Genomic DNA, 19,064 nt, shown 5'->3' with positions numbered 1-19,064 from the left:
CTGTTTATAGTAGATTACCTCCTAGGACATCTATAATATTAACAGACTGTTAATAGTTTATTTTATTTTATATTATGTATTTGTAAGACCCTCTTGATGTACAGCACCATGGAATTAATGGCACTTTCAAATAAACAATAATAATAGTTTCTTGTAACGCTTGGACAGATTTGAATGGGGATGCATGGAAAGAAAATGAAAGACATTTGTTCATTTGCTCACCAGTAAACTTGAAGCTATAGAAAATATGGCAAATAAACAAAAATTCACGACATATAAAATTATAACATTTCAGACACATTACTGTAGATATTTTAGTTATGGTTAAAAAAAGGTTTTCCTGCCATTAAAACTATGTGGTCAAGTTAACTTGAGTAAATATGGAAAGTTTAAATAAAATACACTTTTAAAGCACATGTACACAAATTCATAATTGATCAAAAGAATTTTGACCACTGATAATGAACATGATAAATTCCTAACAGGCAGTCTAAATGATGTAATCAGTCGAATGAGCATTGGCTGATCTGCAGCACAATTACAAGGGACAATTATAGGGAATTACCATTTATATGAATGCTCATTCCCGTTCCTATGGCAGTCTAATAGGGCATGAAGAAGCTACTGTACATCTTTCCAACATGCTATCTGACTTTTGCTTGTAAGGACTTGCTTCATTTGTATTAGTTATTTGCCTTTTTTATTTTTCTTTAACCCTCTTTTATTCATTTGACATTTCGGAGCTTTAGACTTAATTATGTAAATTTTTATGGTGTCAATTTACAAATATGTTTTCAAGTAAGGCCCATTTTCATGGGCAGATTATCAGGCTGATAATAGTACGAATGGTCGTTCCCGATAATTGGGCCGTGTAAATGTACCACATCTCATTGACAAATAAGAAAAAGGCTCATCTGCAGTCGATCTGATTGTTTATGCAGCACAAAAAACTCATTATTTGTCGACAGCACATCACCCTGTGTAAACAGAAATGTGCTGCCGACAAAGAGTGCATCTCAATGGGGACAAACAATCATAGTAACAATCCCCAAACAGCCCAGTGATCACTGCATGTAACTGCAGCTAACTAGCAGGCAGTGATCAGGAACATTCATTCCTAATCAATTCCCAATGATGTCCTTGTGAATAGGCCCTTACAACATTCATACCTAAAATGATCACAACATTTTCACACAATTTTGTATAAATCAATAGTACAAGCAACCATAGGAATCTTTGTAATATATCTTATCGACTTAAAGGAGTTATCCAGGAAAAGATATTGATGACCTCTCCTCAGGATAGGCCATCAATATGAGATCTGTTAGAAGAGGCAGGGTGCTCCATGAGTGCCGTGGACTCTTCCTAGACCAGTGACATCCCCTTACGTCAGTCAGATGGCCTACCTGCAGCTCAACCCCATTCAAATCAATAGGGCTGAGCTGTAATACCAAGCACAGCCGCTATATGATGTACAGCACTGTGTTTGGAAAGCTGGCAGGAGCCCGCAGTGCTCACCAGAGCTCCGGTTAGTACATTGGCTACCTGAAACAGCTGATCGGTGGGGGTGCCAGGACTCGGATCCCCGCCAATGTGATAATGATGAACTATCTTGAGGATAGGTCATCCTTATCTTTTCCAGGATAACCCCTTAACCATGACAGATCATCTCCATTGAAGTACCATATTACACATGTCAATACAAGTCAATAGAGAGGGCAGGGGGGATAAGTAAAGGAGTCCTGAGTGAGACAGAACTCCAGGAGAGACGCTACATGACAAGATCACATCTATTAACCACCCTTGCCATTTTAGGTGAGTTATACAAAATGAAAGTTATTGAAAACAAACTATCATGATTTTTCACTATAATAAAAAAAACTGTCATGATTTTTCAGTATAATTAAAACACGCATTTAGTGGGCAAATGTCAGCAGCTAAAAGGCAGCTGAGACATGGTCGCAATCCGACAAAAACCACACGGTTTACCTTCTCAAATGGGTGAAGTTTTGAATGTGATTGATAATGGGCACATAATTTTGCAGGTAAACAGTAAATTTACCTGCAAAACTGGGCAGTTGTTAACAATTATTTTGAAAACTGCATCTCCCCTAAATTCTTTGGGGAAGATTTATCATGACCTGCATTTCAACAGCAGTCTTGATATGCCCTGCGCTGCTGGAAGATGTGTCATAACTTAGGTACATCTTCCAGGAGACCATGCATCTGAAATGTATGGCAGCGCGGAGCTGGCGTAAATGAAGATAATAGACCTAGGTGCTGGTCCTGCCACGCCCTTGCCACGCTCCCTTTTTGGCAGCATAGGAATGCCACTTGCAACAAAATTTTGTCACAGTGGCATTTAAAAAGTTGCAAATGTGGTGTTTGGGACTTTCTTACATCATAGAAACAGTACAGGGAGATGATAAATCTCCCTCTTTATGTTTTCACCATCTTCTAACCTACCTACCATTTCCTAACCTACCTACCTAAAATACCCACTCTCAGTGTGTAGCACTGCCATAATTTCTAGGCAGTATGGGGTATGATTCAGAGCTTTCCTTTGCCTACTATATTCAATCATTGTCTACTCCTCAGAGACACCTCTAGAACCTACCCTTTTCTGACTGTGAAACTCTCATTGTTGCTTTGATCCATTCTCATCTTGATTACTGTAAGCAGACTAAATGCTCCCCTCTCCACTCTATCTTGAGCACAAAAACAAGGCTCCTTTATCTGTCCAGTCACTACACTGATGTCTCCACCTTGTGCCAGTCACTGCACTGGTTACACATACGGTATAGAATTAAAGTTCTTTTCATCCACAGAGCTCTCTACAGTTCTGCACCCCCTATATCTCCCCCCTCATTAATCTCTAGCACCCTACTTGTGCTCTCCATCCTGAATGAGCCTGATTCTTTCAGTTAACAATATCCACCACATCCCATGCACTAAAAAGCCTTACATACAGTCAGGTCCATAAATATTGGGACATTGACACAATTCTAACATTTTTAGCTCTGTACACCACCACAATGGATTTGAAATGAAATGAACAAGACGTGCTTTAACTGCAGATTGTCAGCTTTAATTTGAGGGTATTTACATCTAAATCAGGTGAACGGTGTAGGAATTACAACTGTTTGCATATGTGCCTCCCACTTGTTAAGGGGCCAAAAGTAATGGGACAATTGGCTTCCCAGCTGTTCCATGGCCAGGTGTGTGTTATTACCTCATTATCCCAATTACAATGAGCAGATAAAAGGTCCAGAGTTCATTTCAAGTGTGCTATTTGCATTTGGAATCTGTTACTGTCAACTATCAAGATGAGATCCAAAGAGCTGTCACTATCAGTGAAGCAAGCCATCATTAGGCTGAAAAAACAAAGCAAACCCATCAGAGAGATAGCAAAAACATTAGGCGTGGCCAAAACAACTATTTGGAACATTCTTAAAAAGAAGGAACGCACCGAAAGACCCGGAAGATCACGGAAAACAACTGTGGCGGATGACCGAATAATTATTTCCCTGGTGAAGAAAACACCCTTCACAACAGTTGGCCAGATCAAGAATACTCTCCAGGAGGTAGGTGTATGTGGGTCAAAGTCAACAATCAAGAGAAGACTTCACCAGAGTGAATACAGAGGGTTCACCACAAGATGTAAACCATTGGTGAGTCTCAAAAACAGGAAGGCCAGATTAGAGTTTGCCAAACGACATCTAAAAAAGCCTTCACAGTTCTGGAACAACATCCTATGGACAGGTGAGACCAAGATCAACTTGTACCAGAGTGATGGGAAGAGAAGAGTATGGAGAAGGAAAGGAACTGCTCATGATCCTAAGCATAACACCTCATCAGTGAAGCATGGTGGTGGTAGTGTCATGGCGTGGGCATGTATGGAACTAGTTCTCTTGTATTTATTAATGATGTGACTGCTGACAAAAGCAGCAGGATGAATTCTGAAGTGTTTCGGGCAATATTATCTGCTCATATTTAGCCAAATGCTTCAGAACTCATTGGACGGCGCTTCACAGTGCAGATGGACAATGACCCAAAGCATACTGCAAAAGCAACCAAAGAGTTTTTTAAGGGAAAGAAGTGGAATGTTATGCAATGGCCAAGTCAATGACCTGACCTGAATCCGATTGAGCATGCATTTCACTTGCTGAAGACAAAACTGAAGGGAAAATGCCCGAAGAATAAGCAGGAACTGAAGACAGTTGCAGTAGAGGCCTGGCAGAGCATCACCAGGGATGAAACCCAGCGTCTGGTGATGTCTATGCGTTCCAGACTTCAGGCTGTAATTGACTGCAAAGGATTTGCAACCAAGTATTAAAAAGTGAAAGTTTGATTTATGATTATTATTCTGTCCCATTACTTTTGGTCCCTTAACAAGTGGCAGGCACATATGCAAACTGTTGTAATTCCTACACCGTTCACCTGATTTGGATATAAATACCCTCAAATTAAAGCTGACAGTCTGCAGTTAAAGCACATCTTGTTCGTTTCATTTCAAATCCATTGTGGTGGTGTATAGAGCCAAAAAATTTTGAATTATGTCGATGTCCCAATATTTATGGACCTGACTGTATACTGGCTGGTGACGGCTCATTTAGTTAACTTATTTAGTTAAGATGGCCAGATCGTTGTACAAAACAATCACTTTTTACCTTTCCTGCCACCCCTATTTCCTCATAGATTGTAAGCTTTTTGCTACTATCTGAATTGTTGATTAGTTTGTTACTCAGTATTGAATAATTTTGGTTGTCCATGTACCCTCTGATTGTAAAGTGCTGTGGAATATCTTGTGCTATATAAATAAAGATGATGAATATTACTGTTACTGTTCTTAGTTTGGGCCACTCAGCAGCTGTTATGTGTGGCTTTACCTTTAAGTCCAAATTTGGTAAAATATAAAACAACTGTGAGCACAATATGTATTTTTCTAACATTTTTAAAATAGATACTTACAGTACGTCCTGTTAGACCAGGAGGACCTACTGGGCCTTCAAAACCAGGCAACCCAGGTGTACCCTGTAAGAACATACATGCAATATATTAACAATGGCAATATTAACGCAACATGTACGGCGCTGGGAAGGTCTTTTCAAACAGCAGAGGCACATGGCTAATATCTGCAACCGTCAATAATGTAGATAGCAGGCATTTTACCCTTTAGATTCCATGGTCAAGGGTGACCATAGCATCTAAATGATGAAAAACCCGGAAGTGTGCGTTTCTAGGTTAGGACCGGCTCTACAGTGCGGCAGCTGTGGAAGCTGGTACTTTGTTCTAATGTGCTGAGTCTCCCTGAAGAGACTCAGCATATTAGAGCTGCAGTTCCTACGGAGGCCTGCAGGTGGCAGGTCAACATAGGATAACTGCAAATGCCACTTATACTGCAGTTCTATGGAACTACAGTATAAGCTAAAAGAAATCTAACTAATGCATATTGTAGCCTCCTAGAGGGGCTAAAAAAAAGTAAAAAAATAAAAGCTAAAATTAAAAAATATATATTAAAAAAATATATAAAAAATTTAAATCACCCCCTTTCCCCAGAGTAAAAATAAATAAATACATAAACAATAAAAAATAAACATCATGGGTGTCATCGCGTCCAAAAACACCTGTACTATAAAAATATTAAAATATTTATCCCATACGGCTAATGGAGCAACGGAAAAAAAATCTAAATGGCCAATTCACCATTTTTTCATCGCTTCACCTACCCCAAAAAATTTAATTTGAAAAATGTGATCAAAAAGACATATAGACTCCAAAATGGTATCAATAAAAACTACAGATTGTCCCACAAAAAATAAGCCCAATACAGCTTGGTAGACCACATTATTGTGACGGAATTGCGTTTATTTTCCAATTCCACCCCGTTTCAAATTTTTTTCCCCCTTCCCACTACATTATATGCCATATTAAATGGTGACATTAGAAAGTTCAACTTGTCCATAAAAAACACGCTCTCATATGGCTATGTGAACAGAAAAAAAAAGTTATGGTTTCATGAAGATAGAGAACAAAAATAAAACCGCAAAAATGAAAAAACCTCCAGTATTCAAGAGGTTAATCAGAATGTATCTATGTATTATAATTATATACATTTAACTTACTGGTAAACCAATTATTCCAGGTAAACCTTTTTCTCCTTTTACCATTAATCCTTGCATACCGAAGACCTCTCCGGGATCTCCCTGAAAAAATACACAAAATAAACTGAATGTAATGGACTGTAGTGGAAGCTTCATTTAAAAGGTTTTTTCAAGACTTAAATACTGATGACCTATCCCCTGGACAGGTCATCAATATCTGATTGGTGGGGGTCTGACCCTCGAAACTCCCCTTCGATCAGCTGTTTGAGAAGGCAACAGCGCCTTTTCTTTGCTCACCAAGCACAGAGCTGTACGTTGTACAGCAGCTCTGCTTGGTATCGCAGCTCAGCCCCATTCACTTGAATGGGGTAGAGCTGCGCCTAGGTCATGTGACCGATGAATGTGCCATCACGAGGCCTTGAGAAAGCTGCGAGAAGGCTGCGGCACTACTGTGAGCTGCAGCTGCCTTCTTAAACACCTGATCAGAAGGTGTCTCGGGTGTTGAGCCAGAGAGGACGGACAGGAAAAGCTGTGGTAATGAAGACTGCGTAGAAGTGCTGCTGCTCATTATTCATACCCCCACCTCCTCTCAGTACTTCATGTCTCCTCATGAACTCCATTTCTACAGATATTCGGCTAAAGTTCTTACCAGCTGTATTCAGGATAATAATCCCTGACAAGCAGAGCAGAGAGGAGGATGAGGCAGCTCTTTAGCTTACTGCTCTGAAGTAACTTGTCCTCCTGTGTGATTAGGACAGGTTTTGTGTGCACTAATAGGACAGCGGCCATTTTAATTCTCCTACTGATTGCCCCCTAGTCAAAATGAGCCATTATAACTAATGAAAGGTATTTGGGAATATATACCAAAATTTGAAAATGAACAGGCGGCACTCATATTTGGGAATATATTTATAGTATAGTAATATTTAAGTATTTTCATTTTCTTAATTTCCAGAGAACCCCTTTAAGCAAGATGGTTGAGTTATTGCATTTTAATAAGGCTCTTCAGTTTGACTAGCTAATACTGTATGTCATTGTCATACCTACCAGTGTATTTAAAGGGGCTGAATGAGATGAAAACATGGTTGCTTTCTTTCAAAAACAACTGTTAAATTGGGCTGAAATGCATGCAATTCTACATGCAGATAATGGACAGAGCAGGAAAAAGTACCTTTTTTTTCAAATCTAATACAAGAATGGTCACTGTACTTTCACACAACATTGTATAAATCAATAGTACAGGCAAATATAAGAAACTTTGGAAGGCCTCTTGCACACAAAGTTAATTTTTTTCCGTTAACGTTCCATTCTTTGCGTTCCATATACGGACCGTATACGGAACCATTAATTTCAATGGATCCGCAAAAAAAACGGAAGGTACTCCGTATGCTTTCCGTTTCCGTATTTACGTTTTTCTGTTTCGTTCAAAGATAGAACATGTCCTGTTAGTGTCTGTATAACGGACAAGGATAGTACTGTTCTATCAGGGGCCAGCTGTTCCGTTCAGCAAAAAACGGAATGCACACGGACGGCATCCGTATATTTTGAAGATCCGTTTTTTGCGGACCGCAAAATACTGAAAAAACTATACGGTCGTGTGCAAGAGGCCTAATATATATTGCCTTCTCTCAGAAATTTGTGACAAGTCCATCATAAAATACCAAGACAAGGCTGTCTGCTCACTGAAGGATCAGATTACATCATTCCATAAAAGTCTATGGGGAGGGGGGAGGGAGAAGATGCAGAAAGAAACAGAGCGAAAGGCACTACATGGGAAGCAGTTAATAGTGGGTGTTCTATATCACCCAAGTGGTTCATTCAAATCTGTACTGCTTAATACTTCTCTATATTGTCTTAAATGGTGATTCTAAATGAGTGAGTGAGTGAGTGACCGATAGGAAGCAGAGTGCCAAATACAAGTCATATCATGGTCAGATATAGTTTTATAACTCGTGTACACTCATACGGCAGCTTATTCAGAAAAGCCATCTGAAATGACACGCATTAACACCCTCTAATTCACTGAACTGTTTTAATGAACACAAATAGACATGAATTGATTTACTACGACATACCTTAATTCCTGGTAAACCTGGAGGACCCTAAAGTAACACAATTGGTTAGTAAAAGAAAAGCTATACATTTTAAGAAAAAGTTCACATTTATATATTATGAAATTGCATTAACAATAGTGTACATGCCTTATCCTAGAGTATTTTCTGAATAATAGCTAAAGCCAGCTCACCCACTTCAACTAGAGGCGTCCCACATACATGAATGGTAAAGAACCGGTAAAGGAAGCTTCAGCCCTCCAGGGTGATCTCATAAAAGCGGTTTCTTCTTTATTATCTCGTATCCACAAAGGTGCAGTACAAAATTCAGTAAACTAGAACTTGCTTACATGCTTCGGATGCAAACTGCTTTTATGATATCGCCCTGCAGTTCTGAAGCTTCCTTCTTCTATTAGTATTATCTGAATGACTTCCTTTATAAGGTAAAACTATTTAGGTAATAGAAGATAGAAACAACCAGAAGACCATGGACCCATAGAGAGCAGAAGTATAGTCAAGACAGCTGTGAACTGCTTTTTGAGGTTCCTTGAGGCTAGTGACTTTTGATTGCCATAAGTCACAGTAGATATTGCAACCTCAATGTTTCACATTGGGAAAAAGTAATGAGTAATCTTGTAAATATCCCAAAAAGATAGCACAGCATAGCACAGCAAGCTATACTGTTTAGCTAACTCAGGAACAGTATAGCTTGCTGTGCTACGCTGTTTCCGTTGCTGTCATGCACTGCAATGGGAGCTACTGATACAGCGAGCACCAGGCCGCTCCACTGTTTCCTGATCACTTGGTGGTCAAGACTAAGTCTCATCTCACCTTAGTAACGGCGAGATGAGACAACCCCTTTAATAGAAGAAGTTACAGGACTCTGCATCATTCGATAATATGGTATACAAGAGAAGGCTCATGAAAACCTCTAACAGATTAGGCTACTTTCACACCTGCGTTAGGTGCGGATCCGTCTGGTATCTGCACAGACGGATCCGCACCTATAATGCAAACAGTTGTATCCGTTCAGAACGGATCCGTTTGCATTACCTTGAACAAAAAAAATGATAATGCAAACGGATCCGTTTTGACTTACACTGAACGTCAATGGGAGGCGGATCCGTTTTCAATTGCACCATATTGTGTCAGTGAAAACGGATCCGTCCCCATTGACTTACATTGTAAGTCAAGACGGATCCGTTTGGCTCCACCTCGTCACGGAATGGAGGCTGAACGGAGGCAAACTGATGCATTCTGAGCGGATCCTTATCCATTCAGAATGCATTGGGACTAAACTGATCCGTTTTGGGCCGCTTGCGAGAGCCCTGAAACGGATCTCACAGGCGGACCCAGAAACGCCAGTGTGAAAGTAGCCTTAGACTGTGTACATAAGAGAATTTGTAAGAGAATACCTATTCTTACTAACATAATTACTAAAATGCAACTTTTTATAAGTCATAATTTGTGTATTTTCCTTCTACTAATCTATCACCCTTTTTTATTTGTCCAAATACTCAGTTACTGTATACAGCTATCTTTCATATATTTGTACTGTTGACAATACAGATTTAAGTTCTTGCTTGTTTCAGTACAATGTCACCAATGAATTTCATGAGTTCATTTAAAGGAAATCTGTCACCACCTGGCTCACTATGAAGCCATGTGACATACCAGATTCACTCCCGTCAATACATTCTGATGGTGTTGGTCCTATTCCCATCATCATTGACCCCATTGTGGAGAACGTATGGTTTTTATTTTATGCTAATTAGCCCCTTGTGGCAACAAGGCCAGTGCTGTTGCAGCTCACTGCACCCGAAATTCTGTCTTTGACTGACAGGGTCAATCAGTGCAGAAGAACTCATGTCTGGCCCTGAAGTCTCCTGAAATCTCAAGATTGCTTGTTTCATTCACTGTTTGGCACAGAGGTTCACCAGCTGATGGATTCTGTACTGCGTCTCTGCTGAACAGTGAAGTGAACAAGCAATTGGGAGACTTTGGGAGACTTCAGGGCCAGGTTTGAGTACATCTTCTCTGCCTGGCCCTGTCAGTCAAAGTGGTGGGGACACTACCGGGAAGGAAAAGGAGCAGAACCTCGGGTGTAGCGAGGTGTGACTTCACCACCATAGTTGCATCCAGGGTCTAGCAGAATAAAAAAACCTATTTCTCCACAATGGGGTCACCGATGGAAATAGGATCAAAATCATTAGACTGAATTGACAAGCGCACATCTGGCATGTAAGATGGCTTTATAGCGAGCTATGTGAAGACAGATTTTATTTAAAGGGAACTTGTCAGCTCCCTTATGGTGCCCTCTCTGATTTCAGCGGTCTGAGTCTTACAGCTGGCCATACGGTTTAGACAGCTGTCAGCCAAATTTTCATTTGGAAGACAGCTATGTCTCCCAAATTAACCCAAATGCATTCTGAATGGCATGACGGGAGTCAGACTCCACTGCCACTGGCGTATCTCTCCGAGAAGAAAAAGATTGGGCATGTTAAACTCTGTCTATGGCAGGTGGGCGCGAGAGTGGCAGCTCATGACTAAATGCTTTGTTACACTGGCCAATAGTCGGCCAAATCATTGCCAACCAGCCGACGTGTTTGTAGGAACGTTCGTTAGTAATGATCTGACAGCGTAAGGGTACATGCACACGTTCAGGATTCATGTGCGGAGCATCCGCACTGAAATCCGCAGGTGTTCGCAGGCAAATCTGTGCGGTCAATCTGCATCAATTGGTGCAGATTTGCATGTGGATTTGCATGCGGATTTGGTGCGGATTTTCCGCATGCAGATTTTACTAAGTGAATAAAGAAAATCCGGTCAGGAAAAATAAAATAAATTGACATGCTGCGGATTTTAAAATCTGCACCGCAGGTCAAAATCCGCGCGGAAAAAATCTGCATCGTGTGCACTGTGAATTTCAAATTCTCATGGAATACAATGTACATGACCTACAGTGCGGATTTTCCGCACACAAATCCGCGCGGAAAATCCGCACGCAATCCTGATCGTGTGCATTTAGCCTAATACTGCTGCCGATTACCCAATGAATGAGCAAACACTTGTTTATCGGGCAATCCAGGTTTTTAAGAAGGCTTCATCACTTGCGGGCAGCAGATCGTTCTGTCTAATCAAGATCTGCTGCCGGCAAACAACAAGTCAGTATAGGGACGAGTGATGACATTAGCGATCATTCCTCCCCGTTACTATGGAGGAGATTGCATGTAATAGCAATGGTGTCCTCTGCTAATGAGCAGGCGACAATCACCTGCAAAATCTTTTAATGTGACCCTTCTCTGGTAGTCAGCAAATCTTCTCTAGCTGGTGCTGCATAGATTAAAAAGTAATGCTGGATTTACACAGTCTGATGGAGCAGGTGATTATCGGGAAGGACTCATTCCTACCTGACAATTGCCTGCTTGTCAGTGCAGGTGAAGTGCTGCATTTACATGAAGCAATAACCTTCACTGTATGGAAATGATCAATGGTTACTGATATCACTCATCCACATATAGATTCATTGTTTCTGGGCAGCAGAGTGCTGTTTAGTAGACAAGATGTGCTGCGCCAAAACAATGATTAAGGTGTCCACAGGAAAAATGAATAAACCTGATGAACGAACTAGTTTATCGTCGGCAATCTGCAGCATCTTTACATGAGCAGATTATTGGAATGACAGTTCATATGAATGTTCATTCCAGATAATCTGCCCAACAAATTAGGAAATGTAAATGCACCTTAAAGGCTATGTACACCAGTTTTTTTTACTATTGCACTGTACTAATTTTGAGCTAAAAAAAATCTTTAAATTGGACTTTATTAAAAATATAGCATTCTTATTTCTGTACAGAGCTGACATGCTCTAATAGCACCCTTTGGATTTTTTGTCTTTTCTGTCATCTGAGGAGCAGACTTGCTCCTTATCTCTGCACTTTCATATTAAAAACACTTATTAAAGCTCAATCCTTATCTTACTGATACAAATGTGGCTTAAATAAGTGTTTATGACCTCTTAGTAGTTTAGAGCTAAGGTTTATTAGATGAACGGCACAAAGTGAAAGTGAAAGTACCAGTCACACAGCTAGAAAAACTCTTAGGCCTCTTTCACACGGGCGTTGCGGAAAAATGTCCGGGTGCGTTGCGGGAACACCCGCGATTTTTCCGCGCGAGTGCAAAACATTGTAATGCGTTTTGCACTCGCGTGAGAAAAATCGCGCGTGTTTGGTACCCAAACCCGAACTTCTTCACAGAAGTTCGGGCTTGGGATCGGTGTTCTGTAAATAGTATTATTTTCCCTTATAACATGGTTATAAGGGAAAATAATAGCATTCTGAATACAGAATGCATAGTAAAACAGGGCTGGAGGGGTTAAAAAAAATAAAAAAATCATTTAACTCACCTTAATCCACTTGCTCGCGATGCCCGTCATCTCCGTCTGACTCTTTTACTGTCTAGGACCTGTGGAGAGCATTAACTATAGTTTAAGGACCTGGGATGACGTCACTCTGGTCATCACATGGTACGTCACATGATCTTTTACCATGGTGAATCACCATGGTAAAAGATCATGTGACGTACCATGTGATGACCGGAGTGACGTCATCCCAGGTCCTTAAACTATAGTTAATGCTCTCCACAGGTCCTAGACAGTAAAAGAGTCAGACGGAGATGACGGGCATCGCGAGCAAGTGGATTAAGGTGAGTTAAATGATTTTTTTTTTTTTTTAACCCCTCCAGCCCTGTTTTACTATGCATTCTGTATTCAGAATGCTATTATTTTCCCTTATAACCATGTTATAAGGGAAAATAATAAGGTTCGGGTCTCCATCCCGATCGTCTCCTAGCAACCGTGCGTGAAAATCGCACCGCATCCGCACTTGCTTGCGGATGCTTGCGATTTTCACGCAACCCCATTCATTTCTATGGGGCCTGCATTACGTGAAAAACGCACAAAGAGGAGCATGCTGCGATTTTCACGCAACGCAAAAGTGATGCGTGAAAATCACCGCTCGTGTGCACAGCCCCATAGAAATGAATGGGTCAGTATTCAGTGCGGGTGCAATGCGTTCACCTCCCGCATCGCATCCGCGCGGAATACTCGCTCGTGTGAAAGGGGCCTTAACCATTTGTGACATAACAGCTCAATATTTTTAATAAAGGCCAATTGAAAAATATATTTTTTGCCAAAAATGAGTAACATGTAATTATTATAAAAAATTGCCTCCAAAGGTGAACATAGCCTTATGATTTTCTTCATCTGTATACTAATTTTATAATGGTATTATCTATAAACCATAAAAAGATGTAGTACTTACTGGATAACCTAATAACCCTGGAAGACCAGGTGGACCCAGTGGTCCTCTTTCACCCTATGAACAAAACAGAAGGTTTATGTTAAATTAAAACAATATTACAAAACAAGATTTGAATTAAAAAAATGTATATCAGTAAATATGATCCATAACTTACCTTTGTACCATTGCAGCCTGGAATGCCAGATGGGCCTGGAGGGCCATCTTGACCAGGTATGCCCTTTATAAATATAAAATATAGATTACTATACCATTTTCCAATATAATAAAGTAATTGTTCAGAAAGCAACCAATACATACAGGGAGACCAGGGTTTCCTGGAAATCCAGCAGATCCAGGGGGCCCCTGATTTGAATGAGAGAAAAAAAAAATGAATTTTCTTACTGAATTGCTTCACAGTGCAAGCCACTTTTAATATAAAATACATAGGATAGCAGATTTTCTATTTTTTTTTATTATCGGCATAGACATTCAGACACAAAATAAAAGACATACTGTAGGCCTTACTGCTAGCAAGGAGAAGAAGTGATTACTTACTGAACAGAAGAACAGATGCCTTAGAGGTATTGTCCTACAATTTTATATTTAACGGGAAATGTATCCTCCCCTCTGCACCAGAAAACAGGCTCCAAAAAGTTGCAAAATGTGGTGCACGCTGTAGTTGCACAACATTTTGAGACTTCTGGGGGGTTTAGGTACCGATTGCCACTTTTTAAAGTAGCTAGTTGTCTGGGGCCAGCATTGATGGCCATCACTTTTATTATAATCTACTCCAGGAAACTGACATAGATTACAGCGCAAATCTACATCAGCAAGGAAGCAATCTCCGCTTTGGCAGACAGACCTGCACAGATGAACCACAAACATTAAGAGACATGGAACTCTTAATAATCGTGGCTCATCTGGTGCAAGAGGGGGAGAAAGTAAGACCAGAGACTTGATAAATCTCCCCTTTAGATTTTCTGTTAGATCATTCAAATCATAATTTTTTTATTTGTAGTCATTAAAAAGAATCATCTCTCTATCTGGAACCCCTGGGGATATTTAGGTATCCTCTGAGAATGTCCACTTAATGTGTCAAGTGCCAGTGAGGCGTAGCCATTTCTTGTGCGTTGATTGTCTCTGGCTGGCCAGCAAAATAGCGGCAAACCCATAGAATGTGTACAAGAGGATCTGGATAGTGAGACTGAGTTATTGAGCACCAGGTCAGGAGGACATTCTAAGGGGCAACAAAAGTACATGGGGAGTGCCATTACAAGTATGAAACAGCAATATCGAGATAAAGGAACTTTTCTTTTAAATGATTTGATCAACAAGAAATTGTTTTACTTCATCAAAATGAATGTCTCTCATGTATTTTCCATTCTTTCAGTTCAGTTCTGCTATGAAAATTTTAGCTTGAGCAAGAAATGTATGTATACGAAAAATAATCAAGGTTGACTGAATGGTGGAGAAATTCAATGATCTACAGCCCAAGTTACATTATATTTCTACAATTATAACTAATTATATATATACGTATTATGTTAAATAGAACTTACTCTGTTTCCTTTTGTGCCTGGAAGTCCTGGTTCACCTGTGTCACCCTGTAATAGAAGAATATTTCATATATAGTACATGTAAAGAAGATAAACAGTAGTGGATTATCATATGTATAACTTACTTTCTGCCCCAATGGTCCAGGGGGTCCCTCTGGTCCTTGAAGCCCAGGAAACCCAATAATGCCAGGCAGACCAATTAATCCTCGTTCACCCTTGCAAAGACAACAGAAATGTGATGAAGTTAGAAATGGTACTTAACTATTGTCACTGAGGTTCACAAGTAAATATATCATAGTATTCTTCTGCGGTGTTACTATGTTTTACCAAATCCTAACATCAGAACACATGAACAGGTTTTTAAACATTCTGCTTACAATTACTTCCTTTTCTGCTGTCTTTTTCCCAACACACTTTCAATAATAATTTTATGACAGAAATAATCTCCTGTAGTTTATGGCACCATTCACTCCAGTAATAATAACAGATGCTCTTATATCTTGTAAAGGTAACATTATTAACAAAAGAAGAGTTTAGAAAAGTTTCAACAATATGGATTTTTCTAAAAAATAATAAATTGGGAAGAGTATGATTAAAATCTGACTTTTTAGCACAACATGCTTTTATTCCATATTATAAATGGGAAAGCCTGAAACACCAAACAAAATGTATAAAAAAAAAACTGTAAACTAAATTTAGCAGGTAAAAGTGACAAATATCACAATTCCACCGTTTGGCCACAAGAGGGAGTGCAGTGCATGGAAATAAATACAACTTGTGTTTTCCTCACATACAGCGCTGCAAGCCCCTCCTGAGAGATTGATCAGTAAAAATAAGGATATAGTCTCACTGGTAAATTTGTTGCAGAAATTTCTGCCATTGTCGCATTCTCCATAATTCAACAAAAACAATTGTATTGAGATGAATGAAACTGATTTCTGTCTCAATATCCTCAAACAATAGTTCAATTTTACTAGTATGAAATTATTTCCTGAAATATATAAAACTATAATAGTGGTTTAACAAAATGAAGTAATGAAAAGAGAATTTCATGGGAAATATATACGCTTTTTTTTGCATTGCTGACTTCAGATTAGTATGAGAAGTCTTACACTGTATTTCTGGTAAATCAATACAGTGATCCCTCAAGATACAATGGCCTCAGGATACAATATTTTCAACATACAGCGGTCTTTTCTGACCCATCGTAAGTTGAAACCAGACTCAACATACAATGCCTCAGACTCAGATCCAACTAATCAAGGCCACTTCTCTGGTAAAATATCTGGATTAGTTGCTGGTTAGCAGCTATTCCTGATTGTTATATGTAAGGACATGTTTTATCTGTCTTAGTTATCTGCTTATTTTTCTTAAATCTTCATCTTCTCTTATCTTGGATGACATTTTGGGGCTTTGGAACTGATTACTCAACTTACAATTGTTTCAACATACAATGGTTGTCCTGGAACCAATTAATTTTGTAACTTGAGGGACCACTGTATACTGCATATTATATTTTTGTTATAGCAATGAACGTACTACCAGAGTTTACCGTATCTGGCATGCTTTCTGGTATAAATGTTGGCTTTTGGCTGGACCAAAAGTGCTGTATTCAGGACTTTTTGTCCGTCAGAAAGCCAGCATTTATACCGGAAAGCGGGCCAGGCCCCATTATAATCAGGGGGATCCAAAGGTGCAGTACGCTGGATACGGTAAACTCCTGTAGTCTTTTCTCTGCCGGAACAGATAAATGGAGTTTGTAAATGAATATGTGAACGTAGCCTAACATGGTTTGCAAGGGTGAAAAAAAGACCTCATACACCCATCCAGTTCAGCCTATAAAAGGTATGATGTAATTGTGACACGTGTCCTTGGATGTCATATTATGCAGGTATTTTGGCTCCACAGAATAGAGCGGTGGGCATTTTGTGCTGTTACACAACATTATTTTTATTTTATGCATTATACATGCTTATGCTTTAGGTCACATTTTTGGAGGAGAAAATCTGCATTAGAGTAGATTCTTTCCAACTTTGTTAACCATCTATATTTCTAGTGTGACCGCAGGTTTAAGACCTATTATAAGGATCTAAGATGCTGTGAATGTAGGTCAAACCCATGGTCAGGCCATGACACAGAAAAGAAATACTGAAGGATCACATAGCCAGAACACAGACATGTGAACGGGCCTAAAACAGAAGAATCCTAGATGCATTTAGACAAAACTGCACCATATTTGCACCCACGTGTGACTGTTCCCTGCCTCGGTGTGTTGTGACTGTGTCTGGATCTGTCTGACATTGGTGGGACTTCATTCTGCTGGTTTCAGCTATGACTATGATGTGCTGTTTACATAAATGGGCTACCAAAAGTGGATGTATCTTGAAATGACACAATAGAATATCTATTCTGCTAGAATGATTAGCTGCCACATGTTTTTCTGGTTTCCTCAGTTTTGTGGGACATTGTGTATGTTCAAATGACTCATTAAACGGTAAGGATACAGCACCAGGAAAAGATTGTACTTATTGTTCCTGCTTTAAATAACTCTTGCATCTGGATAACTACTTCAGTTGTCCACCACCAAAAAATAACAGTATGATGTTAGCATCAGAAGGAAATGTACAAAATGCTAATCTATTTACCCATGCAAAACTACTGACAGCGCTATGTTGGGGCCAAAGAGAGCAGGGCAAACACACCTTTTTGGAACTTTTATTATCAGGAGTCGTGTGAATATGAACTTTTTTTGTGCCAGGGACTGCTCCTGCAAGTGCAATGGTGGCAGAACTTGACAATGAAGTGCTCTATGTCTTTAGTAGCTTCAGAGTCCCTATCCTCTGCTTTGAGTGACCTTCAAGAAAGGTCAAAGCAGAGATAATAGAATACTTCACAATGAAGCGCCACCACCTGAGCACTTGCAGGGGCATAACTTGGAAGAATAAGGCCTCTTTCACACGGGCGTTGCGGGAAAATGTGCAGGTGCGTTGCGGGAAACACCCGCGATTTTTCCGCGCGAGTGCAAAACATTGTAATGCGTTTTGCACTCGCGTGAGAAAAATTACGCATGTTTGGTACCCAAACCCGAACTTCTTCACAGAAGTTCGGGCTTGGGTTAGGTGTTGTGTAGATGTTATTATTTTCCCTTATAACATGGTTATAAGGGAAAATAATAGCATTCTAAATACAGAATGCTTAGTAGGTGATCAATTGAGGGTTAAAAAAAAAAAAAAAATAATTAACTCACCTTCTCCTCTTGTTCGCATAGTTCCCGGTCTCTTCTTTACTTCTTTAATGATGAGCTGTGGGCTAAAGGACCTTTGGTGACGTCAGGTCACATGCTCCAATCACATGGTCCATCACCGTGGTGATGGACCATGTGATTGGAGCATGTGATCTGACGTCACCACAGGTCCTAGCCGGTAGTTCATCTTTTAAGAAGTAAAGAAGAGACCGGGAACTACGCGAACAAGAGGAGAAGGTGAGTTAATTTTATTTATTTTTTTTAACCCTCAATTGATCACCTACTAAGCATTCTGTATTCAGAATGCTATTATTTTCCCTTATAACCATGTTATAAGGGAAAATAATACAGTGAATAGACTGTCCCCTAGCAACCATGTGTGAAAATCGCACCGCATCCGCACTTGCTTGCGGATGCTTGCGATTTTCACGCAATCCCATTCACTTCTATGGGGCCTGCGTTGCGTGAAAAACGCTGAATATAGAGCATGCTGCGATTTTCACGCAACGCACAAGTGATGCGTGAAAATCACCGCTCATGTGAATAGCCCCATAGAAATTAATGGGTCGGTATTCAGTGCGGGTGCAATGCGTTCACCTCACGCATCGCATCCGCGTGGAATACTCGCCCGTGTGAAAGGGGCCTAACAGTTTACGTTCACACTACTCCTGATAACAAAAGCTCAGATAAAGGTATGTTTTTCTTTCTCTCCCTGGGCCCTACCTAGGGAATTTAGCAGTTTTGCATGATCAAAACTGCTGACAGACTCCCTTTAGTATGCTGTCTTTTTCTACCTTTTTTCAGACCTT

At 39.9% G+C, this 19,064-nt stretch overlaps 1 protein-coding gene across 1 annotated transcript in view; it reads right to left on the bottom strand.

The window, feature by feature from the left end:
• Nucleotides 1-19,064, bottom strand: part of COL4A1 (collagen type IV alpha 1 chain) — a 204,130-nt gene that overhangs the window by 112,657 nt on the left and 72,409 nt on the right. The window contains exons 3-10 of the mRNA XM_040425225.1: nt 15,137-15,226; nt 15,015-15,059; nt 13,774-13,818; nt 13,631-13,693; nt 13,477-13,530; nt 8,180-8,206; nt 6,126-6,206; nt 4,972-5,034 (exon numbers count right to left, since the gene is read on the bottom strand). Coding sequence (XP_040281159.1) covers nt 4,972-5,034; nt 6,126-6,206; nt 8,180-8,206; nt 13,477-13,530; nt 13,631-13,693; nt 13,774-13,818; nt 15,015-15,059; nt 15,137-15,226 — 468 coding nt within the window. The remainder of the gene's footprint in view (nt 1-4,971; nt 5,035-6,125; nt 6,207-8,179; nt 8,207-13,476; nt 13,531-13,630; nt 13,694-13,773; nt 13,819-15,014; nt 15,060-15,136; nt 15,227-19,064) is intronic.

This window comes from Bufo bufo, chromosome 3 (assembly GCF_905171765.1).
Source record: "Bufo bufo chromosome 3, aBufBuf1.1, whole genome shotgun sequence".
Classification (NCBI taxonomy): Eukaryota; Metazoa; Chordata; class Amphibia; order Anura; family Bufonidae; genus Bufo; species Bufo bufo.
This window is presented reverse-complemented; position numbering and strand designations above follow the sequence as displayed.